At 43.2% G+C, this 25,998-nt stretch overlaps 1 protein-coding gene across 5 annotated transcripts in view; it reads left to right on the top strand.

The window, feature by feature from the left end:
• Positions 1–25,218, top strand: part of IFT52 (intraflagellar transport 52) — a 28,947-nt gene extending 3,729 nt beyond the window's left edge. Inside the window, exons 4-15 of one of the 5 annotated variants that reach the window (XM_036826989.1) lie at positions 3,711–3,839; position 3,942; positions 4,129–4,204; positions 5,256–5,327; positions 7,986–8,112; positions 11,447–11,533; positions 12,829–12,897; positions 15,663–15,817; positions 19,715–19,802; positions 20,788–20,896; positions 23,008–23,153; positions 24,948–25,218. In XM_036826989.1, coding sequence (XP_036682884.1) covers positions 3,711–3,839; position 3,942; positions 4,129–4,204; positions 5,256–5,327; positions 7,986–8,112; positions 11,447–11,533; positions 12,829–12,897; positions 15,663–15,817; positions 19,715–19,802; positions 20,788–20,896; positions 23,008–23,153; positions 24,948–24,995 — 1,107 coding nt within the window. In that variant the 3' untranslated portion in view covers positions 24,996–25,218. The remainder of the gene's footprint in view (positions 1–3,710; positions 3,840–3,941; positions 3,943–4,128; positions 4,205–5,255; positions 5,328–7,985; positions 8,113–11,446; positions 11,534–12,828; positions 12,898–15,662; positions 15,818–19,714; positions 19,803–20,787; positions 20,897–23,007; positions 23,154–24,947) is intronic. The other 4 variants (XM_036826985.1, XM_036826986.1, XM_036826987.1 and 1 more) reach the window with 4 other exon arrangements.
• The last annotated feature ends 780 nt before the right edge of the window (positions 25,219–25,998 follow it).

Here is a 25,998-nt window from a genome sequence, read left to right as displayed (position 1 = left end):
TTTGCTTTAAAAATAGGAAAATTCCATTTAAAATTAAGCTGTTTTTTATTCTATTTCATGGATAGACAAAGAATCGTTAAGTGTAAAACCCAAACAAAAATAACAAGTGTTGGCAAAGATGTGGAGAAATTGGAACCCTTGTGCACTATTGGTGGAAAGGTAAAATGGTGCAGCCACTATGGGAAACAGTATGGCGGTTCCTCAAAAAATTAAAAATAGAATTATATGATCCAGCAATCCCACTTCTGGATATATATTCAAAAGAATGGAAAGCAGGGTCTCAAAGAGGTGTTTGTACACCCATGTTCATCGCAGCATTATTCACAATAGCCAAAAGGTAGAAGCAACGCAGGTGTCCACCAACAGATGATAAAGAAAATGGGATCAATACATCAATGAATTATTTCCGTCTTAAGAAAGAAGGCAGTTCCGGTACTTGCCGCGACATGCATGAATCTTGAGGACATTATGCTAAGTGAAATAAGCCAATTACAAAAGGACAAACGCTGTATGGTACCATTCATATGGTGTACTTAGAGTAATCAAATTCATAGAGAGAAAGTTAAAGTGGTAGTTGCCAGGACCTAGAGGGAGGAGGGAGACGGAGTTATTTTGTAATGGGTATGAAGTTTTTGTTCTGCAAGGTGAAGAGTTCTGTAGATTGTTTGTACAGTATTGTGAATGTACTTAACTTTACTGAACTGTACACTTAAAAGTAGTTAAGAGGGTAAATTGTATGTTATGTATATTTTACCACAGTTAAAAAAGCAAAAAACCCAGAACATAGCAAGAGCCTCTCTCACAGAGACTTGGAAGTGCTTGGTGTTCAGGGAGGGTTGTGGGGAGGAGGGAGGGAGTAGAGGCAGGGCGGGGCCAGTGTGGTCCTTAGACTTAGGTGTCCAAGGTCTCCTTCTCTTACTTCGGGTGAGGCCACGGGGAGGGGTCCACAGGGGAGCATTCCTGTTGTCCTTTTTTTCTCAACCTGACTGCAAGGCCACCCTCTCATCTGGGAGGGGCATGGAGGGAGACATAACTATTTAATCAGGTTAATTGAGAGGAGGAGCGGGAATTATCACTGGGAATGTGGAGGTGACCAGCCACTCCTACCCCATGAGACCCCTCGGAAAGTACACACAGCGGGCAGTGGCCTGCAAAGGAATACTGTTGGGCTTTGGTCCCACACTCCGATAGTTTCTCTTCCACCTCCCTTCTCCACCTAGGGAGGAAAGAGAGGTGTCCCCGTCTGGGCCAAGGAGCAAGCAGCCTCAGGAAAGCCAGGGCATCCAGAGAGAGGGCCAGAGACCCATGCCTGGGCCTTTTCCCAAGAGGAGATGAGCGCCAGGCCAAACCTTTTTCCAGGCTTTCAGGGATGGGAAGCAGTGGCTTCCAAAAGACAAGGGTCCCTTGAGAGGCAGATTTTGTTCTTTGGAACTTGAGCCTAATGTTCTCTCACCAGACCAGCCCCTGGCACCATGTTTTCTCTTTAGAGTTGGAGTGAGGCGGGAAGGAAAGGGAGAAAAGCGTTTAGCTTCTTCCTAAGAACCAACATCCTCTTGTGTTTTTATGCTTCCACTGGGCTGATCCCAGTGGTCAGCAGAGGTCTTCATCCAGGGCAGAGATCACCGCTTTCCCGGTCATCGCTGCTGGTCTCTGAGGACTCGTAAAGGGTCAGTTCACACCTCAAGGGCTATGTGATCCCTCTTTGACGCTGTCCTCCAGAAACTTCTGTGACAGAACAGACATCATATGTCTGACATTAGATGCAAGAATCAAGCTAGAGGTGAGGCTGAATTCAGAGTCTTCCCCTGTTTCCCACTTCACCTGCACTGACTCATCACGCTCGCTCAGTGGTGGTATTCAGTTACCTCCGGCAGCCCACGCCATGCTTCCCAACCCCGTCAGATCAAGGGCCACCTTATTACAAACGCCCCTTTATCATACTGAATTGAAAACATAGATAATATATTAACTCATCACCATTTAAAAAAAAAAGTTGATGCTCTAACTATATTAAAGGGAGATGATTTATTTAAAAAAATATATGAACTTCAAATTGTAAATGTATGGACATATATACTCTAGAAGAATATGTACGTTTTAGTGTGTTAATCCTTGAGCTTACATACACTTAGAACACTTCTTTACATTTGCCATTTTGAAACAAAGGCTAAATATAAATCTAAGTATATAGAATCACCATGAATGGGACAGCCTATTGTGTGGAGTCCAGAATCTGTGAAGTTTTGTCTCATTTGGGAGCAAGCCATCTTGGCGATGTTAATTGTTGCACTGTATTTTCTATATTTAGGGGAGAGAAGCAAATCCAGGTTGTGTGCAAGAGCAAGAGGGCCGTGCTGTAGCAGAGCTCCTTTGGGACAGTGGTTTCCCAAGCGGGATGCATGTGATGAACCCCTGGGGTGCCAGAAGGAAATTATTCATATCTTTATTATCCTTAAAAATGTCCTTTTGGGAGTTTTTGTTTTGTTTTGTTTTTGGCCACGCTGCTCGGCTTGCGGGATCTTAGTTCCCCAACCAGGGATTAAACCCGGGCCCTCGGCAGTGAAAGCACAGAGTCCTAACCACTGGACTGCCAGGGAATTCCCCGGGGAGTATATTTTGTAATGATATAAATACACATACTTTCTATACATATTGGAGCGCACATTCAAATTTTTTTCTGATGGGGTGCTTGAAGAAAGTTGAGAGACTGTTGGTCTAGACCGCCCACCCCAGGTGTTCTTAGGCTAGGTCAACAAAATCAGCCCTAGATTTTCTTCTGTCCCCAGCTTTGTGAAAGCAAGAGAGCTTTCCAAGAGATAGGTAGACAACATGCCTTTCTTATGTGGTTTGATCAGTCAGTGACTTGAACAGAATTCCTCCCTGAGAGGTGGTATGAAATGCCTTTATCCTGATATCCGTGGCTGGCAGTGAGGAAAAGGTATGATCTCTATCAATAGTTTTCAAACAGGGGTTGTTTTGCTCACTCCACACCCCCTCCCCCAACCCCAGGGGACATTTGGCAACATCTGGAGACATTTTTGATTGTCCAGAGAGGGCAGGTACAACTGGGATCTAGTAGGTAAAGACCAGGGATGCTGCCGATTGGAGGAGACCTTTGAGCTTCCTTTAGCTAATAGTGTTCCACTTTTGGTTTGCTGTCCAGATAGTCAACTTGGAAAATGTCATTTCAGTTTGAGTATTTTGGAGCTTTATACTAAAGACAAGTGTGGAAATCCTACATAGAGAGTAAATTTTATATTATCTTAATATAGATTTACATTTAAGTGCCTTTATAGATTTGAAGTTGTTTCTTTTTCATCTAGCTAAGGTCTTTTTTTTTTTTTTTGTCTGTGTTGGGTCTTCGTTGCTGCGTGCAAGCTTCTCTAGTTGCAGCAGGCGGGGGCTGCCTCTTCATTGCGGTGCACAGGCTTCTCATTGCGGTGACTTCTCTTGTTGCAGAGCACGGGCTCTAGGGCACGTGGGCTTCAGTAGTTGTGGCGCGCGGGCTCAGTAGTTGTGGTGCATGGGCTTAGTTGCTCCGCGGCATGTGGGATCTTCTCGGACCAGGGCTCGAACCCATGTCCCCTGCATTGGCAGGCGGATTCTTAACCACTGTGCACCAGGGAAGTCCCTAGTTAAGGTCTTATTCATAGTAGTTTGGACAAAAGTCTTCGAGATATATTCATAGATTGTTTCTTTTTCTTGTGTAGTTTGAAGTCCTGAAGAAGTACCTTGATGGCGGTGGAGATATCCTTGTGATGCTAGGAGAGGGTGGGGAATCCAGATTTGACACCAACATTAACTTTCTCCTAGAAGAATATGGAATCATGGTTATAATGGTAATTATATTGTTGTTTTAATAGAGGCAGTAATTTCTTGTTATTATTATATCGTAGTCCTCTGGGCCTAATAGTACAATGGAAAAAGCCCTGGGCTGTGAGGGTGCATGGTCCAGGATTCTGGCCTCACCGGCAGTCTGAATTTTCTAGTGCTAGGCTTCTTCCATTTATAAAATGAGAGAGATTGGAATATAGTTCCAGGATTCCTTCAGGTCAAAATTTGTATGTGTCTATAATATCAAACTTACTTCTAATCTAAGAAGCACCTTCCTCTCTTTTTCCCTTAAAGATGCTGTGGTTAGAAATGTATATTATAAGTATTTCCATCCTAAAGAAGCTCTAGTTTCCAATGGAGTCTTGAATAGGTAAGCATATTGAAAACAGAAATGACTTTGCCAATGACTCTCCTCTTTCCTACGTGACTCTTCCCTTCTCACACATTGTTTTCTCTGGCCCTTTTTCCTTTCTTGCCTTTTTAAAAAAATTTATTATATCATAGTTTATTTTATTATATTACTTCTCATCCATCAAATTACATTCCTCCCATCTTTTGAAACCTTACTCCACATCACCTTTTTGACGGTTAGAATATATTCAGTTGCAAGTAAAGAAAACCCTATTCGGATGGGATTAAACAATACAGAGACTTTATTGATTCATGTCATTGAAAAGTCGAGAACTAGGGCAGGCTTTGGGTATGGATTGACTATAATATTCGTAAGGTCATCAGGGCTCCAGTTCCATTTCTCTGCAGTTCTCTTGGCTCTGCTCTCCTGTGGGGGGGAGCTGACTAGTTTTAATAGTTCCCAAATTTGTATCCTCATGCCACACCATTTAGGGCAAGAGCATATGCCTTGGTCCAGCATTCCCAGCAATAGTAGACCTGGGGTTTGCTGTGACAGAGGGCATAGAATGCCCTGGTGGCACAGTTATGTCATATTCTCCACCCCTGGAACCTAGGATGAAGTCAGTTTTTTCTCATCCATTGGATCCTAAAACATAAATTAAGAGCTTTGAGAAAGTGAGAAATGAATGCATGAGGGGGCAACAACAGGGACCTTCTAGGAGCTTTTCCCTATATTCCAAATGATTCATTCCACACTTGAACTTGCCAGGTACTCTGCTGGGTCTGAAGATAGAGAGTCTAGAACACAGGACTAGAATGCGGGTCTAGTACATATTTGGACCTTTCCCTCAGGACTCAAGAAAGAGGAATTGATTCTTATATTTTCATGTTAACTTTTGCAGGCTTCCCAAAAGAGATGTAGGTGTGTAGGAGTACCTTTATTTGATTTTTAAGAATGGTATTTTGAACAAGTCGGCACAGTCCTTATATCTAATTCATAGTTACTATTAATGAATGGATTGTGAAATTCCTAATTTTTTTGTTACTAGATTTTAATTTTTTTCTTCAAGGGAAATTAGCCGAGCTGCAGGGAAGGCCGTGCCTGGGATCATTGAAGAGGAGAGCAGTGGAAACAATGCCCAGTGAGTGTATTTTCTGAGGCCACCTGAAGAGGACGTATTTGCCATTTGAAGAGTTTCTTTTTCAAAGCGAAGCATTTTCATTTCTGATTACAAAAGTAATTCTCACCAAAACCAGATTGATCAGTTCAAAGGAAGAAAATAGAAGCCCTCCGGTGTAAATCCATGCCCCTCTCCCAAAGATAATCCTTCTTAACAGTATTTAGATTTTTTTTGGGAATTCCCTGGCGGTCCAGCGGTTAGGACTCCGTGCTTCCACTGCAGGGGGCATGGGTTCAATCCCTGGTCAGGGAACTAAGATCCTGCATGCCTCACTGTGTGGCCAAAAAAAAAAAAAATGGTATTTAGATTTTTTGATTTTTTTTCATATATAAAAATAGAGTTAGGTACTTTATCCTTTTTATGACTGGATTAAACTGGATGTATCCTAATCTAATCAATCTCCTATTATTGAACATTTAGGTAGTTTATAATATTCTGCTTTAATAATACCACCTAACATTTATTGAGCACTTACTATGTCACAGGCATGTATTATTACCTCATTTAATCCTCACAACAACCTATAAGGTTGTTGACAAGATAACAGTTTAATTGCCCAAGCTCACTTGACTAGTAAGTGTCAGAACTGAGTTTCAAACCTAGGCAGTCTGCTCTAGGGCCTGTACTCTTAACTTCTTTTCCTTACTGTTATTATAAACAGTTTTATATTTCTTATAAATAACAAAGTACAAAGTGAACGTCTTTGTATGTACACTTTGTGCACTTAACGCTAATATCTTAGTAGGCCAGATTCTTAGCATTCAAATTTCTGGGTCAAAGGTCTTCCAGTTGATGATTGCCAAATGTGATGCATTGCCAAGTCACCCTCCAGGCTTTTGTAACATTTACAGTCCCTATGAACATGCCCCTTTTCCCTCTCTTGCCAGCATGGAATATTCTGTTGAAAATGATACCACTTTATTTTATCTTGCAATTCTTTTTTCTTTGTTTAAATAAATTTATTTATTTTTATTTATTTTATTTTTGCCTGCATTGGGTCTTCGTTGCTGTGCGTGGGCTTTTTTCTAGTTGTGGAGAGCGGGGCTACTCTTCGTTGCGGGGCATGGGCTTCTCATTGCGGTGGCTTCTCTTGTTGGGAGCACAGGCTCTAGGCACGCGGGCTCTAGAGCGCAGGCTCAGTAGTTGTGGTGCCCGGGATTAGTTGCTCCGCGGTATGTGGGATCTTCCTGGGCCAGAGCTCGAACCCGTGTCCCCTGCGTTGGCAGGCGGATTCTTAACCACTGCGCCACCAGGGAAGCCCCAATTCTTTGATTATTATGAATGGGGTGGCGTTTAAAGTCTACTGGCTGATTGTATTTATTCTGTGAATTTCCTGCTCACTGCTTTTATTGCCTGTTTTTCTATTGATGGTTAGTCTTTTCTTATTCGCTTATAAGACCTCCATGTGTTTGCAAATGTTTTTCCCAGTTTACCTTTTTACATTGGGTATTTTGCCCCATAGAAGTTGAATGTTTTTATATAATTAAAGCATATTACAAAGCTCTAGTAGTTAGAATAATGTGATACTAATACAGAAATAGTGAAAAATAAATTAAAAAATTAGAATCAGATCCAAAATATGTGGAAGGTAGGGGTTATTAGTTTATAGTTAAAGTGAGATTTCAAATTATTGGAGAATGAGTGGTATAATTTTGGCTAATCATTTGGAAAAACATTTCCATTTTCATGCCACACCCCAAAATATATCTCAGATGGATTAAATCTTTAAATATTAAAAATGAAACCATAAAAAGCACTAAAAGAAACTATAGGTGAATGTTTTGTAATCTTAGAGTACAGAAGACTTTTTTTTTTTTAAAGGAATTCCTTTATTTTTATTTATTTATTTTTGGCTGTGTTAGGTCTTCGTTTCCGTGCAAGGGCTTTCTCTAGTTGCGGCAAGCGGGGGCCACTCTTCATCGCGGTGCGCGGGCCTCTCACTATCGCGGCCTCTCCTGTTGCGGAGCACAGGCTCCAGACGCGCAGGCTCAGTAGTTGTGGCTCACGGGCCCAGTTGCTCCGCAGCATGTGGGATCTTCCCAGACCAGGGCTCGAACCCGTGTCCCCTGCATTGGCAGGCAGATTCTCAACCGCTGCGCCACCAGGGAAGCCCTATACTCACATTTCTTAAAATACTTTATTAGGGCTTCCCTGGTGGCGCAGTGGTTGAGAATCTGCCTGCTAATGCAGGGGACACGGGTTCGAGCCCTGGTCTGGGAAGATCCCACATGCCGCGGAGCAACTGGGCCCGTGAGCCACAACTACTGAGCCTGCGCGTCTGGAGCCTGTGCTCCGCAGCAAGAGAGGCCACGATGGTGAGAGGCCCGCGCACCGCGATGAAGAGTGGCCCCCGCTTGCCACAACTAGAGAAAGCCCTAACACAGAAACGAAGACCCAACATAGCAATCAATCAATCAATAAAAAATAAATAAATCTTAAAAAAAAAAAAAAAATACTTTATTAAACCTGTAGCTAGAGTGATACTAATTTTAAGTTAACAAACCAAAGCTTACAGAATATTTTCTGTTTGATTGTGACTTGCTCAAGAAACACTGAGATAATCTTCAAAAATTTTTTATTCGTTAAAAAAAACCTTGAATATTTCTTTATTTCTTTCAGGGCTCTCACCTTTGTCTATCCTTTTGGTGCCACATTGAGTGTCATGAAACCAGCAGTGGCTGTTCTGTCCACAGGCTCTGTCTGTTTCCCACTTAACAGACCCATCCTGGCTTTCTATCACTCGAAGGTACAGCCTTTCTTAGATAAGGGTGGATATGTAATTTTTTTTCCTGAGATAGTAAGAACTACTTTAGTATTCCATGGGGGTTTCATATATTTTCTCTTTTTTTTTTCAGCTGCGCCACTATATGGGATCTTAGTTCCCCGACTGGGGATTGAACTCATGCCCCCTGCAGTGGAAGCTCGGAGTCCTAACCACTGGACCACCAGGGAACTCCCGTATTTCTCATATGGTCTTCACAATAGTCCTGTGAAGTAGGATTTTCAATTAACTACATTTTACTTATGGGAAACAGTGGATTGTCCAGTCTTGATGGAGTCAAAGACTATACCTAGCTCTTTATTTCTAGATCCAAAGCCTTTCCACTGTAGCATAAGGCTACTGTAGTATAACTGCTCTGACTATCAGCTCTCACCTTCAGTGTAAGAGAATCCATTCAGAGGAAAGGTTGAGTTTAGCAACCTATCCACAATGCACAGAATTGTGCTGCTGGTGTTTTAGTGTATCCCAGGAAAACATACCAGAAGACTAGTTGTTCAGTTCTCATCCTGGAAACCCCACAAAATGTGGGAACAGGTGGTCCCAGAGGACACAGCCGTTCTCATTATCACACCACATATCCACTGCCTTTTAATTCATGTTTGCTGAATTCACCTTCATCTGTCTACCAAGACTTGGAATTCACCAGCTGACCTCTCAGTTTTTCTCCAGAGATTACACATGTCTCTAGCTACACATGATTCTATTTTTTTTTGTGGGACCTAAGTATTACTTTTCCCTCTCATATTTAAAAGCTCTGATGTCATTTTTATTAGGAATAAATAAATGTCTATGCTGTGTTTGAAAGATGATATTAGACAAAATTGGTATAGCTTATTAATGGTAGTTAGTCTCTCCTAAACAGCAGGAAATACTGTTTTAAAATTAAAGTGTTATTGGACTTCCCTGGTTGTCTAGTGATTAAGACTCTGTGCTTCCACTGCAAGGGGCATGGGTTCGATCCCTGGTCCGGGAACTAAGATCCCGCATGCCCCACGGCACGGCCAAAAAAAACCAAATTAACATGTTATTAAATGATTCAACATGTGGAAATAACTGTTTACATTAAATGTTTATAGGCACAGAAGTAATGAGACACCACCTTAAGGGGCCTCTGGTAGTATAATACTAGAACTGTTATAATTATTTGATTTTTTAACTGTGCACAGAGATTTTACCTGGCTTAATCAGTGGATTTTTATGGAGCATCTGTTGGGTACAGAATTCTGTGCTAAGTGTGGTGATTCTTCTAGAATTCATGAGATTATCATGTGCTCATTGCCTAGCTATTTAAAGCCCATTTTCTCCTCCTGATAGACTTTCAGTCCTGCCTTATAAACACAGTCTTTCAGAGAGGTTGTTGCCTGTCACTCTTGTTGGTGAGATGAAGCAGTGATCCCAGGGAGAGCCTCCGTCTGGAACCCATAGCAGGGCCAGGCTAGCACCAGAGCGTTCTGCCTCCTTGCCCAGGGCCGTTGCCTTCGTTGAGCTTATCATGGTCCTTTCTAGGTCTTTGGTTTACTGGGATAGACTCATTAACATTGAAGGAGCAAATTGGTCCTTGAGTAGACATACTCTTATTTAATTGGAACAAATTATAGACAGATGCTGGAAAAGGAAGCTGAAAACAATGGTAGAATCAGTCAGGACAGAATAAAAGGATTAAAAGACAATGTATAATCTATTTGAAATAAATGAGGTAGGGAAAAGAAAATACAGTTGACTCTTGAGCAATGCAGGGGTTTGAGGTACCAGCCCTCCACACAGTGGAAAATCGTGTGTTACAGTCAGTCCTCTGGATGTGCGGTTGTGCATCTGCGAATTCAACCAACCACGGATCGTGTAGTACAGTACTCTTTACTATTGAAAAAAATTCGCTAGTAAGTGGACCCATGCAGTTCAAACCCATGTTGTTCAAGGGTCAACTGTATACTAAGGAAAAGATAATATAAATCTGACTGTGAGTAGAGGTGTAGGTATTTACTCACCTACAGGGATTCAAATCACAGCCCAGTTCATTCAGTCACGTCCCTGCTATTTCTATAGAATTCCACCCAATTCACTTCCTATTCTCAGTAACCTGTCTGTTTGCAGTGGTTATGGTATAGTAATCATATTATTTTTCCTCTGAAGCATTTGCTTTTAATGTGGGACAGGTCAGAGTTTGTTTTGCAAATTTTGTTTTATTTACAGAATTTGTGCATTTGTAGCTCAACAGCTCTGCTTAGGTGTCATTCTTTCCCAGTGTGGTTGCAGTTGTGCCTGTTCTCTGTATGTCATGTTGCTAGAAAATCTGATTTCATTTTGTGTTTTTAATATTGCACTGTTTTTTTTCTCATTACAAAAATAATATATGCTCATTGTAGAAAAATTTTTAAATGCAGAGATGCACTACTCTGAGGCAGCCCAGGCTGACGTTTTGATCATTTTCTCCCACTTTTGCTTGTGCCTCATTTTTGTTTACTTGCCTCACAGGCTTTAAACTCCAATAGCTGTACAATTGATGGTACACTTTTTTTTAAACTAATGTTATGACAGAAGCATTTTCCCATATTACTGAGAAACCTTTCTAATATATAATTTAACAACTGGGGGAGGTTCCATTATTCTTAACCATATTTCTGTGGGTGAACATTTGGATTTGTTTCTAATCTTTTGTGATTATGACTATAAAGTTGTGCAGAGTTTTTGGTATATTTTATACTGCTTTGTTGCATTTGTTGACAGTTTCAGCAACATTGTGTCAAAGAAGTTACTTCACTAAACCTGACCAACACTGTTTATAGTCATTTTTTTCTTATTAATCTGATAGGAAAAAGTACTTTGTTTTGATTTTTTTTAATTACTAATATTAAAGTTTTTATTATTAACCAGTTGTTTCTTTTGTGAACTTTTCGTGCTTGTGGCTTAGTTTTCTGTTTGGATCTTAAATATTGTTTTTTGGTATTCATAGATGTCTAAATCTTTACAGATTATCTGTGGATTTGTCTGTTTTTTCCTTTAAGATTATGATTTTCATTTATAATTTCGCTAACAATGGGAAAATACTGTCGAACCAATTCACACTGCTTTCTATTAAAGTCAAACTGAAGGGTATAGAAGTGTCTAAATTGAGAAGCAGGTTGGAATATAGTTGTTATCATAATTGACATTTCTAGACCATTAAAATGCCCATGTGAATTGGCACTTCTTAGTATATAAGACATTTGCTCACATAGTTGTAATGATAAGTGTTTAGGGACTGAGATGCACGTGGTACATTTTGGGATCTGAATATCTGACACTGCTTTGTCATCAACAGAGCCAAGGTGGGAAACTGGCAGTGCTTGGCTCCTGTCACATGTTCAGTGACCCATATTTGGATAAAGAAGAAAACAGCAAAATCATGGTAAGCTCTTCTCTTTTATCTAATGAATAATATGTATGATTTTCCTGTCATTAAAAAAAAAAAATACTGCTGAGTTCATCTAGTCATTTAAAACCAGCTATTCAGAACCCGTTATACACCAGGCACTAAGGATACAAAGATGAGTCAGGCATAGTCTCTGCTCTGAAAAAGTATATAGGACCCTGAGAGAGAATGTGAGAGACGGAGAAGTAAATCCAGAAGGACGTGGGGAGCGTTTCTAAGCACACCACCCCGGGCTGGGAGCCACCCTGGAGAAGTGGGGAGGAGCAGACCCAAGCAGGGCCTCCCGTATAGAGCCTAGGAACTCAAACTTTCTTCGAAAAGCCACGGGGAGCCCTCGTAGAGTGTCCAGCAGCCTTGGGCATAGTCAGATCTGTGAGTGCAGAAGATGGAAGGGAGAGGGCAATTTGGAGCCAGTTAGGAGGCTGGCAGAGGAGGAACAAGGACCCGAATGAAGGCAGGGAAGGTGTGAGTGGGGGGAGGGGCTGGCCAGCACGAGTGGGATTTAGGAGGAGTTATGATAGGACTGTCCCTGATTGAGGCGGGGAAGGAGGGAAAGGCATGGCAAGTGCAAAGGAAACATGTCCTGTGAAGGGTGACAGGGTGCAGGCCAGAGCTGGATGTTGGCGTGATGCCGGTGACTCACTCAACCAGAGGGAGAAGGTCCCGCTGAGCTTTCTCATTAATGAAATAAGTTCCTTCAGCCTTAAGCGTTATTGTCTTAGTGAGAGATTGATTTAAGATCTCGTTTCTGGGATTCCCTGGTGGTCCGGTGGTTAGGACTCTGCACTTTCACTGCCAAGGGGTTGGTTTCAATCCCTGGTTGGGGAACTAAGATCCCACAAGCTGTGAGTTGCGGCCAAAAAAAAAAAGGATCTTGTTTCTGTAGAATCTACATGAAGTTCCAACGTCTTTATCACATTCTGGGGGCATCTTGTTATATTGTACTTTTTAAGTCCAGACTGTCATCAGCACATTACACAGGGATTGTTTCAGAACAGTGAACAAATTTTAATAAATTCTGGCTGGTGATTAAAGGTTAGAGTGCCCTAAGATAAATGATAAATTTCCAGTAATAAAAATGGCACTAGGGTAAGGAAAACTTTGCAGGTTTTCATATGATTTCACAAGATAAGGGTGGCTTCCCTTTTTCAAATCACTGGTTGTATTCTCTTTCCCTTATCATTTTCTTGATTGGTTTAATTCTCTAGTCCTGCCCTCAGCATTCTCAAATAACCAAATGGGTAATTCTGTGTTTATTTTTTTAAATTTAGGATGTTGTTTTCCAGTGGCTCACAACAGGAGACATCCACCTAAACCAGATTGATGCTGAGGACCCAGAGGTAGGAGGTTATGAATCATTAAAAAAAAACTTTGAAATGAAGACTGGGTCCAGCTTCTCAGCACCACTTCTAACAGTTCCAAAGGAATATCTGTCTCTTACTTTATCTGTTAGACAGATGGCAAGAAGTGATGCTTTTTGGCGAGACGAAGGCCACATTGTAAAAAAATAATAAATCAATGAATTATATAATTCGTTGTAGGATTCAATGGGGTGGGAGCCTCTCTCTGTATATGTAATAATTGGAATTTAATGTATGCTCTCTGGCCCAAACTTTCAGAGTCAGTGTCTTTAGAGAAGTACTTCTTTCTAAAATATGAAGGATATGAAAATAATTTTTTCATGAAGAAACAAAGATCATCAGAATTTAAGTTTTAAACCCTCATTTTGTTGCCTTTAGGAATAACAATCCTAAGGGCATTATGATAATACTTATCAGACAAAGCAGAGTGGTGAGACCAGCACTGGACTAGGAACCAGAAACTACATTCTAGGTCCCGCTCCGCCATGAGCCCTGGGACCTTAAGCAGGTTATTTCTGACCTTTTTCATCTTAGTTTTCTCATTAGTTTTGGGGACACTAATACCTGTGTTCTTTGTCTCACAGGATAATTGTGAGGCCTAAATGAATAGATGTAAATTTACTTGTTAAACTAAAGGCTGTAAAAAGGGCTATATATCTGTCAAGACTTTTAAAAAACTCTTGTATTTATTATCTACCAAGCACTGTATATCACATGCTTCCACATAAATCATCTTGTTTAAACCTCACCACAGCCCTGGGAGGTAGATGGTCTTATTCTCATTTTACAGATGAGGAAACTGAAATTCTGCAGGATTGTAATATGCCCAAAGAGCAAGCAATTACAGAGCTGGGACTCAAACCCAGGTCTCCTAATTCAAAGTCTACTCGTTCTTCCTTTAGTTCTGTGTTTCTTAAACTCTGAAATGTCAGGAAAATGATTTCTTGGCGATGGGTAGCAGGTCCCTCTTGCGTCTCCCTCCCACCCTCCTTATCCCACCCCTCTAGGTGGTCACAAAAGCACCGAGCTGATCTCCCTGGGGAGCACTCTTTTTATGTTTCTGTCTGGACATCTAAGGCCTTGCTATTTGTTCTGAACTAGGATTTTGTAGCAGGCTTCTGTGCGGAGCTAAGAATCAACCACGGGGCCTTTGGGATTGCTGGGCCCATACTTATCTCTGTGCCGTGACCCGGGTGTATGTTCTGCCATAGTCAGCGCCCTTGTTACTGCTCTCACCTTCATCCCTGTCCTATTAGAGGGTTGAAGCCTCTACAACAGCCAAATAGTGCTAGGAAGGGCATTTATCTGTTGATGCTTCTCCCTTGTTTCTTGTCTAAAAAAAAAGTTTGAGAATTGGGGGAGTTTTCGACGCTTGGGATATAGAGAAAAGTGAGCCTGTTGTCTTGACGTCTCATTTCCGTCACGCTCAGGCACGTTATCCCAAGTGGCTGGCTTCTGGAGAATGTGGAACAGTATGTTTGGGTGACTTCAGAGACCAGTTTTTAAAACTATCACCAAGTTGGCCTGTTAGAAGTCAAGGCTAAATGCAGTTCAAAGGGAAATTAGGAATACACAAACTCCTGTTTGCCAGCATGCATTTATTTAAACTTAAATTTATTGCTCGACTAGGTAATACCTTCACATAGTTTGGAATTCAAAAGCATGCACAATGAACAGTCTTCCTTCTGTCTTTGCCCAGCCACCTGGTTCCCCTCCCCAGTGACAGCAGTCTTAGCAGTTTCTTGTATGTTCTTCCAGAGATACTTTATATAGAGATAAGCAAATATGCATGTGTGTATGCTCTCCTTCCCCCTTGTTTTACCCAAATGGTGCTATGTACGCTTTGTATATACACTGTCTAGCACCTTGCTTTTTACAATTACCAGTATGTCTTGGAGGTTTTTCCACACTTATTCATAAAGAGCTTTCTTTTGCTTGTTCTTTGTTTTGTTTTTTGAAAACTGAATTTTCCATTATTTGTACTGTGGTATATTTAACCAGTCTCCTATTGATGGTCATTTAGGTTTTCCTGGTCTTTTACTGTTACCAACAGACAGCACATGTCATCATTAAGGGTTCTCAGCAGTGCTGCAGGCATGTCCTCGGCTAGGTGAGAAGGGCTGGGGTCTAGTGTCCAAGGAGGGGTTGCCTGTGCTGGGGTCACAGGTGGTTTGTACACAGGACAGGAGAGAAAGCAGAGTGTATGACCCAGATGCTAGTGGGTGGAGAGAGGATAGATGTTGAAATGGGAGCTTGTGGACTTTCTTTTATGATTGTGTCGGTTTTCTCACTGATGTAGAAAATAAGGTCATCAGCTAAAATTAAGAGGTAGAAAATCACATTAGATGGTTGAAGTGACAGAAGGAAAGTGTTGCCTACGAGAATGGGAAAAGGGAATGAACTTGAGAATTTAACTGATGGCTGAGCACTCAAGATCAGTGTGTAATGAAAAGGAGACCAGTCAGCAGGGTTGTGCGTTTCTCCAGCCATATTCAGCTGTGTGCGGACCAGCATGAATCATTGCAGAGCTGGGTTTTGTCAGCGTTGGGGATTACCCAGGTGACCTTTGTCCTTCTCTCCACCGAGAGTGGCTTATTTAAGGTTTAGCTGTCAGTGATCATGAACAGTGAGATGTCTTAGCAAGAGAGTAGAAATGTTGCAGATTTAGACCTGAGGCGCTGGAGACCGGACAGAGTAGATTCTTGCCCCTGCTCTGCTGAAAGGAACCCTCTTGTGGCTTTCAGATTTCCGACTACACGATGCTGCCCGACACGGCCACCCTGTCCGAGCGGCTGCGAGTGTGTCTCCAGGAGGGCGATGAGAACCCTCGGGACTTCACCACCCTCTTCGACCTGTCCGTTTACCAGCTGGATACCACTTCCCTCCCCAAGGTCATCAAGTCAGTACCTCGGCTCTCTCAGCTGCTCTGCATTCCACTGGGTGTTCGGTTTGAAAACACTAGCCTGGGGGCGGGAGTTAGGGGCACGGCAAGTGCGGTGTGCAAAACGTGTTCTCAGACCTAGACCTGTGATGAGGTTGGCCAAAACAGCTGGGAGTTTGGGGCGGGGCTTGCTACAGAGGAAACTGCCAGCAGTTGTCAGCTCCTGCTGTGCTCCAGGCTCTGTATTGGACATTTAGAGAAACCAACTTGTTCCGGTTTGCCCAGGACATTCCTGGTCTGAGCACAGAGAGTCCCACGTCCCAGAGACCCCCCTCAGTAAACCAAGGTGGGCAGTCACCCTGTGAGCACTCCACACTGTGCCTTCATTTAATACTTTCAGTGGTCCTCTGAGTTACCTGCCTCACTTCCAGCTGAGGAAACTGAGGTTTAGAGAGGGAAAGGATTCTCCCACGGTGGGAGCAGGGATCTCGAGCCAGGCCTGAGTGTCTTTCAGTCCAGTCCTTGACTCTGTTTCCTGCCGGCTTTGTTGGTGTTGTTCTGCATCCCTAACAACGGGCAGGGACTAACATTTTTGAGCATCTCTGGCCTGGCACAGGATCTACATCTGGATAAACCAAAGGCTGAAGGCACAGTACAGATGATTGTCTAACGTCCTGGCCCTGTACTTATGTTCAAGGTCATCAAGCACTCATAGAGCTCTGGCTGTGCTGAGCACCGTACCTAAAGTGTATGGTTTTATGGAGGAGACAGACAAAAGCTGTGATGCAAGGTTAATCTAGTGCTAAATGTGAAATGTAAAACTGGAGGCCATGGCATCATGAGGAAAGAGAATTCGATTCTGACGGGTGAGCAGGGAAGGCTTTAAGAAAGAGAGGGGCCGTTTTAGCCAGGCATTGAGGATTTCAGAAAACATTTCTGGGTGACTTGTGTCTGCTTGGCCCTCTGATGGGTGGTGCACTTTAAGGGGTGAGAGGATTTCAGGAGATGGTTTGGGGTGTTGGGAGAGAACATTCTGCAGGGAGGTTGCTTTCTGAGCAAAGGCAGGGTATGTCCAGGCAGGGAAGTTCATTCCTAGTTGCCATTTGAACTGCATTTAGCCTTGCCTCCTAACAAGCACCATGTTAATTTTTTTATGTACGTTGCTTTATCATGTAATAATCATAATACAGTTATTCTCCCTGTTTTACATATGAGGACACTGAGGCACAGAGAAGATAAGTGAGTTGCTTAAGGTCACACGGCTAGTTTTCGGTGGCACCTGAATTTGAATCCAGCCAATCTTAACCCTGAACCTGGGAAGAAATTATCTGGAGATTTATTACTGTAGGAAGTTAGTCTCTAAAAAAAGAGAGCAACACTGACATCCCCAGAGCCGCCAGGGCATCTCTGTCACCCCCTCAGCACCTGCAGCCTGCAGGTGACAGCCAGGTTGTAAATCCTGGCTGCACATTTGGCTCTTCATTTGCTTGGTTTTGAGCTCCGACGCTCTCCTTCTAACTCAGGGCTTTTCTTGGAATAACAGAGGTTCCATCAGGCCGCTCCACTGGCTGCTTCCAGTCTAACCGGCTGCTGCCGTTTTGACTCGCTTCTCCCCCGATGCAGGTGGACCAGGCCATCGCGACCATTCTTCGGTGTTGAATGAGAGATTGCTTGGAACTGTCTGCTATTTTAGTGTCGGCAGAGTCAGGTGGTGGATGTTTCAGAGGCTTGGACGGCTCTTTTGATTGTATTTGTCTTTCATACCACAGCAAAGGGCAGGAGTTACTGGTTTACAGTTTCTGTGTGGAGCTCTGAGGTATTTTTATTCACATGTAACAACTTTTGAATGCAGTTTTTCTTTTTGAGTAAAAATTGCATTCGTCATTAAATATGTATGTCAGCTGTAGGGTATTGCTCTGAAGTGACTTCATTTGTCCAGCCGGTCTCTGTTGATGCCTGTGGGGTGTGAGGTAGAGACAAACAGTGTGGCGTCCCTGCCCTCAGAGTTCATGGTGGGATGGAGAGTGAGACATGGGCAGTGAAAATGCACCACCAAAGGTCAGGCCAGAGTATTCTGGAATATAGAGCAGCCCCATTTCACAGACTTGTGTATAGCAATGGCATTTATTCTTCCCCTTTCCCCATATTGATCATCTTTCTGAATTAGGTTTTGCTTGCTTTTAAGATTAGCTTCTCCACCCATTCCCCACCCCCATCAAGTACATGTTGGCCACTAGAAGGAAGAAGATCTGGGCAGGTGGTGAGCCGAGTGGAGAAAGGGAAGACTTAATGGAATTCATTTTATTACTTACACAGGGCTTCAGCACAGTCAGCTCTATCTAGGGACAGAAAACAGAATATCATGGCTAGAATGACCAAGGCTAGGACTTGGCAGCAGGGTTCTTTGTGTGTGGGTACTAGGACCTTTAGCTTAGAACTGCCTCTAATTCTGCCGTCTGGGTAGACTGAGTCACGGGGCTTCTGGTTGGCAGGGATTAGCCAGGTCTGAGTTCTGATCTTGCCTTTGTTGCTTCCTGAGCACATGACCTTGGGGAGCTACTTCAACTCTATACCTCTGTTTCCTCTTCAGAGATTACACCCACTGTCCAGGGCTGTTTTGAGGATTACATTAAATAAGTGCCTCGCACAGGGTCAGGCACAGCACGTGGCATGTGGTAGATGCTCAAGGAAAGTTATTTCTCTTCTCTCCATGGGGATCATCTGCTCATTGCTAGGAAAGACTCTCCCCAAGCATCTGGAACTAGTGGAGATGGTGACGGCATAAGCTCAGCTAGCCGTCTTTCTGCGGTCATAGACCTGTCTCCTTTCTGAAAGCACCCCTACAAAGAAACGGGCATGAACTTTGTCCACACCCCTTGGCATTTGCTTGCTTAGATGAATTTTGAAAGGCCACAAATGAGCACACAATTTAAGTTGGGTGAGTGAGTATATTTTAATTTGCCTCATTCCCAGAGGAGGTCACAGAGCTTGTACAATCTATACCCCGATGCAAAAGGTCAAATTAAGGTTTGGGAGAACGGAGGCAAAGGGGAAGCCGCAATAAAAAAACTACCGTGGGGGAAGGTCAGCCCTTGACTCCATTAACTTCTTCGTGCCGTTCTCACTCCGCCACAGCTGCTCTGGCTGCCCTGCTGTTCCGTGAAAATGTCTCTCTCCCCTTTCCCCCTTCTCCTTGCTCTGGCCTCTGCCTGGGACGCCTCTGAGGGAGACTGCCTGACCTGCCCCTCCCCTCACGCAGGGCTGCTCTGGCAAAGCCCCACTCCCTGCCCCTTCCCTGTCTGTCCCTCTCTCCTGATTGGCTTTTCTTCCTAATGCTTATTAATCCCTGGCATCTTGGCTTTTGTTTATTGTGTGTCTCTCTTCCGCTAGAATGTCAGTCCCATGAGGGCCTGCCTTGGTCTCTTTTTTCCCCTGCTGCTGTACTCCTGGCAGATAAAACTGCCTGGTACACAGTAGGTGTTCAGTAGATGTTTGTGGAGTGAATGAGCACACAGAAGTGCATATCCTGTGGATCTGTTCAGTCGCCAGAAGCAGACTTCAGATTTGACTCCTGTCTCTTGATGGTGAAAACAAATAAGGAGACACAGTGAGTTACAAGATTCACGGTGTCCAGTGAGTAAAAATTAAAAGCCTATTTAGGAGAAGCCCGATAGGAAACTTGAATGAACTTTCCCTTTCAGTTCTCAATAAAGTCACACTGTCTGTTGCAGTAGAGAAGATTCCTGAAAGGATCGTTACATTACATGTAACAATACATTTTGTGTGATTTTTATTTTTTTTGCCAAAGTGCTGAGCCTCCTGATCGCTGGAGACGAGCACCGTGCGATCAATTAGACGTGCTTTGCATCAGTGTCTCATCTTGATTCCTGCTTGTTTATCTTCTTCTTAACACAGGGCTCACGAGCAGCTAAACGTGAAACGTGAACCGCTCCAGCTCATCCAACCTCAGTTTGAGACGCCGCTGCCAGCGCTTCAGCCAGCGGTGAGTGGGTGTGTGGGGGGCATCCTGCCGCAGAGCCCCGCTGTTGCTGGCCTCGTGTGGAGCTGGCCTCCTCATGGGGTCATGTTTCTCTGGCTTGAAACATGCATAGAGACCAAACATGTTAGTATTCTACAGGGACTTCCATTTGGTGTAGTTCCCAACTGAGGAATCAAGGGTGTGGGCCTCTCTGGCTGTTAAACATTTCCTATCTTGTGGGGTTGAAGGGCATGTATGAGAATTCCTGGCTGAAAAGGAGGAAGAGCTTTGTGCTAGAAAGCTTTGAGCTCTCCAGGCAACAGGCACTTAGATTCACAGCACAGTTCTAAGAGCCCAGGGGACAGTCATGTGTCTATAGGTTATTTTTCAACATTCCAGTCCAGCGTGAGCTCCACTCGCCTTCAAAATTGTCTTATCCCACCACATTCTGGAATGTTATGAGCCAGTTGGCTTCACATTGGTAACCTGAAAATCGGCCACAGTGGAAGTGTTTACAAAACAGGAAATGACAAATGCTACAGATCAGGCCTCTTGTTTTGAGTGATAGCTCAACATTTATCAGCACACCACTGCTTCATACCTGCGAATTCTGGCTATAAGTTCAGCACTTCCTACATTAATCTACATCTGTTTCCCCAATTTCTGTCCCTGAAGAACTCATCATCAGATGAGAAACGACTCATGCAATCAAATGTTCAACACAAATTTGCACAAAATGCAAATAAGCCGGATAAGCCCCAAGCTGTGTGTCCTTGCATGAGTTAATGGGCGCTGGTACATCAGCTTGGCGAGTTTGGCGGTGTGCTTGGAGCTGGTTCTGCTGGGTTGCTTGCACTGGGCCGCCGTCTTGCTTGTTGTGGTCTCATGGGTTAGGGCGGAAGGAGGTGATGGGCGCTGGGCGGTTCACCGTCTCATTTTCCTTATGTCTCCTTACCATCAGTTATGGCTTTGGATGTGCTCTTTCATGAAAGACCTTATTGCCTTTTAGGTTTTCCCTCCTAGTTTCAGGGAATTATCACCCCCTCCACTGGAGCTGTTTGACTTAGATGAGACGTTCTCCTCTGAGAAGGCCCGGCTTGCTCAGATCACCAATAAGTGTGAGTGTGGTCAAATTCTTGTTTGTTTTCTTTTGTGAGTTTTATTAAATTGTGAATTTCTGAGATTTGCCGTGAAAGAAAGCTTAGAGTTTGCTTAGGGAGAACAGAATATGAATGGAAGTATAAAAGCACAATTTTTGTTTATTTCATGTGAATGATGTGGCTTGTTTCCCTAGGGGTCAGTTAGCTCAGTGAGCTAGAGCATGGTGCCAAGCAGAGGCCAGGGTCTCAGCTTTAATTCCTGTGTGTCTTTAGTTCTGACCTGTTGGGTGACCCCAGGATGAATTCTGACTCTGGCTGCCTCTTAGCAAATCTAGGCCATTGGTCACAGGAGCCGTTGAATAAAAAAATTCAGTCAGGGTCAAGAGAATTACAGAGACTTCAGATTGGAAGGGATTCTAGAGAGAGTCAAGTGTGCCCACCCTGACCTGTGGGTGAGGAAATGAGGCTCCGGGCCGCACAGCTGCAGGGTGAGTGGTGCTCCTGACTCTCGGCCCCGTGCCCCTCCTGACATGCCCTTCCTCCAGCACAGCAGGTGGGCCTGCACACGTGGACTCAGAGACATAAAATTGAGGCAGTGACCCCACTCCTGGGAATCTAACCTAGGGAGATAAATGAAGGTACACAGATGACTACGACGTTACTTATTAAAAAATAAAATACAATTGGGAATAGCCTTAGTGTTCACTCACAGGGAAATGGTAGTAAATTGCACCACATTCAATCAGTGGAACAGTATGTAGTCATTACAAAAGAGGGTTACAAAGGCCAGGGGGTGACACTGAGATTCCTAAATGAAGAAAGCAAGATATAAAACTGTACTTAGAGTAGGATCCCTATGTGAACTATGTGAACATCTGTATGTGCTCGAAGACCAGAAAGGAATGTGCAAAAATGAAAATAGTTCAATGTCAGACACCTTTACTGCATCTCTGTTCCATGCCAGGCATTGTGGTAGGCCTAGGCAATCCGAAATTAGCAAGACCTAGTAATTAGTCCAGTGGGAGTAATAGACCTGTGAAGGATCAGACCCTTTGACCCTGTGTTTCTGTTTCTAGCAGTTTATCCTGCAGAAATCCTAGTAGAAATGCATAACAGAAAAGATATAGAGATATTAATTGTAGTATTCAAAAAATAGACAACAGTCTAATAGTCCATCAGTAGGAGAATTGGTTTTAAAAAAATGAGACAAAGTGGAATATTATACATCTGTTAAAAGAAAGATGTGGAGCATAAGCTTTAACATGGAATGTCCATGTTACATCGTTAAATGATGACGGCAACTTACAGAACTGTTATAGTTTGATCCCGTTTTTTTACACATATGTAGACATGTAGGCATACATGGCAGTAATTACCCTAGGAAGTATTGGTGGGGGTAGAGCTAGAGTGAGAGATCATTTCTATCATAACTTTAAAAATGCAAATCAGAGGGGAAGAAAAGAAATTACTGGAAAAGAAAATAGTGTAAGTAGGGCAGTAATGGCTGTCCATCCTTGATACAGGGCTGGGGATGGTTACACAGAGAATTATGGATGATTTTTTCTTTCTTTTATTTCCTTTCCTATAATATTGCTATAATAAATGCTATTTAAAATACCCCTGGGACTTCCCTGGCAATACAGTGGTTAAGACTTCACGCTTCCACTGCTAGGGGCGCGGGTTCGATCCCTGGTCAGGGAACTGAGATCCTGCAAGCTGCACGGTGCGGCCAAAAAAATTTTTTTTAATAAATAATATAAATAAAATAAAATACCCATATGTCCTTCACAGAATGATCCTTGCGGCAATCAGAGAATGGTAATTTGATTCCCCGCTGGTTGCTCCTGTTCTTTGTAATGTAGGAATGCCAGATCTGGTAATAGCGAGCCAGAACCTGGCTGGCTTCATTCTAATTAGGAGTGTCACACTTTTGTCCTAATTTACAAAAACATCACATCAGAGATCTCTACAGTTTGTCACTGTTTAAGTCCTTTGGTCACATTACCCAAGGGAGAGGTGAGTGATCTTGAGAGATGTAGGAACCCGAAAGGGATACCCAAACCACGGTGAGTCTGTACTTGGGGAAGGGCAGAGTCAAGGGTGAATCTAACTGCCCCAACTGTGCTTAGGTACTGAAGAAGACCTGGAATTCTACATCAGGAAGTGTGGTGACATCCTTGGAGTCACCAATAAACTACCAAAGGACCAGCAAGATGCCAAACATATCCTCGAGCACATCTTCTTCCAAGTGGTGGAATTCAAGAAATTGAACCAGGTACAGAACCCAGAAGGCCCACTCAAGTGGGAGTCCTTCCAGTGGTGATATCATCCGTAAACTGGACTTCTCATGTTCCATGCCATTCATTCATTCATTCTGCAGGCATTTCACTATCTACTAGGTGAACAAAACAGACGATGTTCCGTGCACTTATGGGACGTATATCTAGCTGGAGGAGACAGTAAACAATAAACGTAATATATAAGTAAATCGCATAGGATGCTAGGAGATGATAAGCGCTATTAAAAAGTAGAGCAGGGTCAGAGGGATCAGTGTGCTGAATGTGGTGATATTAAATAGGGTGGTCAGGATAGGCCACACTACAAAGCTGACATGGGAGCAAAGACTTGAAGGTGTTGAGGGAGTTGGCCATGGAGATAGCTGGGGGACAAGTATCCCAGGCAGAGACAAGACCTGTGCAGAGTCCCTAAGGCTGGGCTCTGCCTGGCTTGTTTGAGGGACAGCAGTAATGCCTGTGTGGCTGGAGATAACTGAACTAAGGATGGAGCAGCAGGACGTGAGGTCAGCACCTTATGTTAGAAATCCTCTTGCCCAGGGCTGAGGACCAAGAACTTAAAAATTATGCCTGGCCTTCATCTTGCCTATCCCTGGACAGGATTTCTAAAATTAAATGTCCAACCAAGGTTGGTAACTGGGCATTCATTTATATACTACTGATGAGAGAATAAGCTGGTTCCACTTTTATGGAGATATTTTTTATAATATCGTTCAGAAGCCCTAAATATATATATGTATACCTTTGACCCAGCAATTCTAATGCTTAGAATTTGTCTTAATAATATAATCCTGGGATTTCCCTGGTGGTCCAGTGGTTAGGACTCCACACTTCCACTGCAGGGGGCACAGATTCAATCCCTGGGTGGGGAACTAAGATCCTGCATGCCGTGTGGCATGGCCAAAATATATATATATATTCCTGAATGTGTGTAGATTTACCAGTCAGGATGCTCAGTGAAGCATTGTTTTAATAGAAGAAAAACTTTCATCAGTAGGGAACTAGTTAAGTATGTAGGGTGCATCCATAAGATTAAGAATGTTTAGAAGGATGTTTAAGGACTTAGGAAGACATTCATGATAGAGTAAATGGGGTGGGGGGAAAGGACTATAAAACAGTATAAAGAGAAAGTCCATTTTTCATACACACACACACAGGATTTTAGATGCTGAACAGAAAGACTGATTAGGATCTGAGCCCCTACTGGCGGGGTCTGGCTCTTCTGGGTACTCATACTATAATATACGCCTCGTATGTGCCGGCACGGTGCTAGATGTCAGGTCTGTGGCAGTGAATGCAGTCCTTGCTGTCTGCCTGAGCTACGTGCAGTGAGCGAGACAGGAACATCTGGGCAATTAGAGTGCTCTGAGATCAGTACCAGGAAAGCAACTCAGAGGCAAGGTGTTGGTATACTTGCTCAGCACTGAAATGTGGGATGGGGGCCAGGTAGATTCCCAACAGTACTTACCTTGGTGGCAAGGCAGGGTCAGGCCCCTAAGGCCAAGGTAAGAAGTCTGGTGTGGTGTCTGCATCAGTACCTTCAAATGTATTTGCTCCCCACTCCTCACGGTGGGTGGTGGGCTGTGGTCAAAGCCCTGTCCCGGTCGTGAAAACTTAATCCTTGGGCTGGATTTAGCCTTAAAGCCCAGAGATTACCTATGTGTCCCAATTAATGATGATTTAGAATCTCTAATCAAAGTCCAAAACAACAAAGAATTCACATTTCAGGTTTTGAACTGAAATTCTAAAATTCTATATCTTATTCCCTCATCCAGGAACATGATGTTGATACAAGTGAAACAGCATTCCAGAACAATTTCTGAGGACCAAGCCTCTTCCAGCATTTTCTGCCTCCTGATTCTCTCTTTATAAACTTTTTGAATTGTCCCTCAATTCTTTATCAAAATTGTCTATACAGTCTTTCTTCTATGAGCTGTGGAAGGTCTGTGCATCTTCTATAGTGCCCAGAGAGGGATAACATTTCTAACTTCTGTAAGATATGTTCCATTTTTTAAATTAAATCTGTTTGAATCTGTACTTTTTAAACTTATGCATCAGTCTCTCATTGAAGTCTTTTCTTTCGACTCCAGTTCTAGATTTGAGTCTCTTTTATCAGAAGCATAAGTAACTCTCAAGCTTATGAATACTGTACAGCTTTTGGACTAGCTCAAAAGGATAGAAAACAAACTTAACCCACTGTCTGTTTGCCCCACTGTACCTAATGAGAAAGGTAAAATAGTTGATAGGTATCTTTCTTACATAGCTCACTCACTCCTTCATCTCCCAGCTGCACACAGGCACAACCATTTGGAGGCTGTTGCCTTCACCCACACTTTGTCCCTCTCCTCTGAGCTCCTGAACCACTCAGTTCTATCATCATTTTAGGTTATAATGCAGGGCAAAATGTGATCATCTGTCCCAAGGACAATGGGAGAGACTGTACCTGCTTGAATGGAGCAGTTGATGTGGAAATGAACAGCATTTGTGCATTGTGTAAATGTACTGGATACACTGGGAACCAGCTTTGGGGAAAGCCTGAAAGCCAGATAGAAGATTGCAGAACCACTGCCAGTGTGTAAGGGATATGGTGCAATGGGAATAGCTTAGCTGGTGGGTTCTGTAAAGATAGAACTTTGGAAGGAAGGCCCTTAGGGAGAGTGTCGTATAACTCCAAGAGGAAGTAAAAGTAATGAGAGCTTGGATTTAAGATGCTGTTGTAGGAAAGGTGGCATTCTGAAATAGATTTGGTCTGGGCGTTAGAGGTCAGGTTGGCAAGATTTTGAGCCTGATTGCCTGGGACAGTGGTGGAGTTTTTGGAAGACGGGG

The sequence above is a fragment of the Balaenoptera musculus genome, chromosome 15, assembly GCF_009873245.2.
Source record: "Balaenoptera musculus isolate JJ_BM4_2016_0621 chromosome 15, mBalMus1.pri.v3, whole genome shotgun sequence".
Classification (NCBI taxonomy): domain Eukaryota; kingdom Metazoa; phylum Chordata; class Mammalia; order Artiodactyla; family Balaenopteridae; genus Balaenoptera; species Balaenoptera musculus.
The sequence above is the reverse complement of the archived record's forward strand: the minus strand, read 5'-3'. Positions and strand labels throughout refer to the sequence as shown.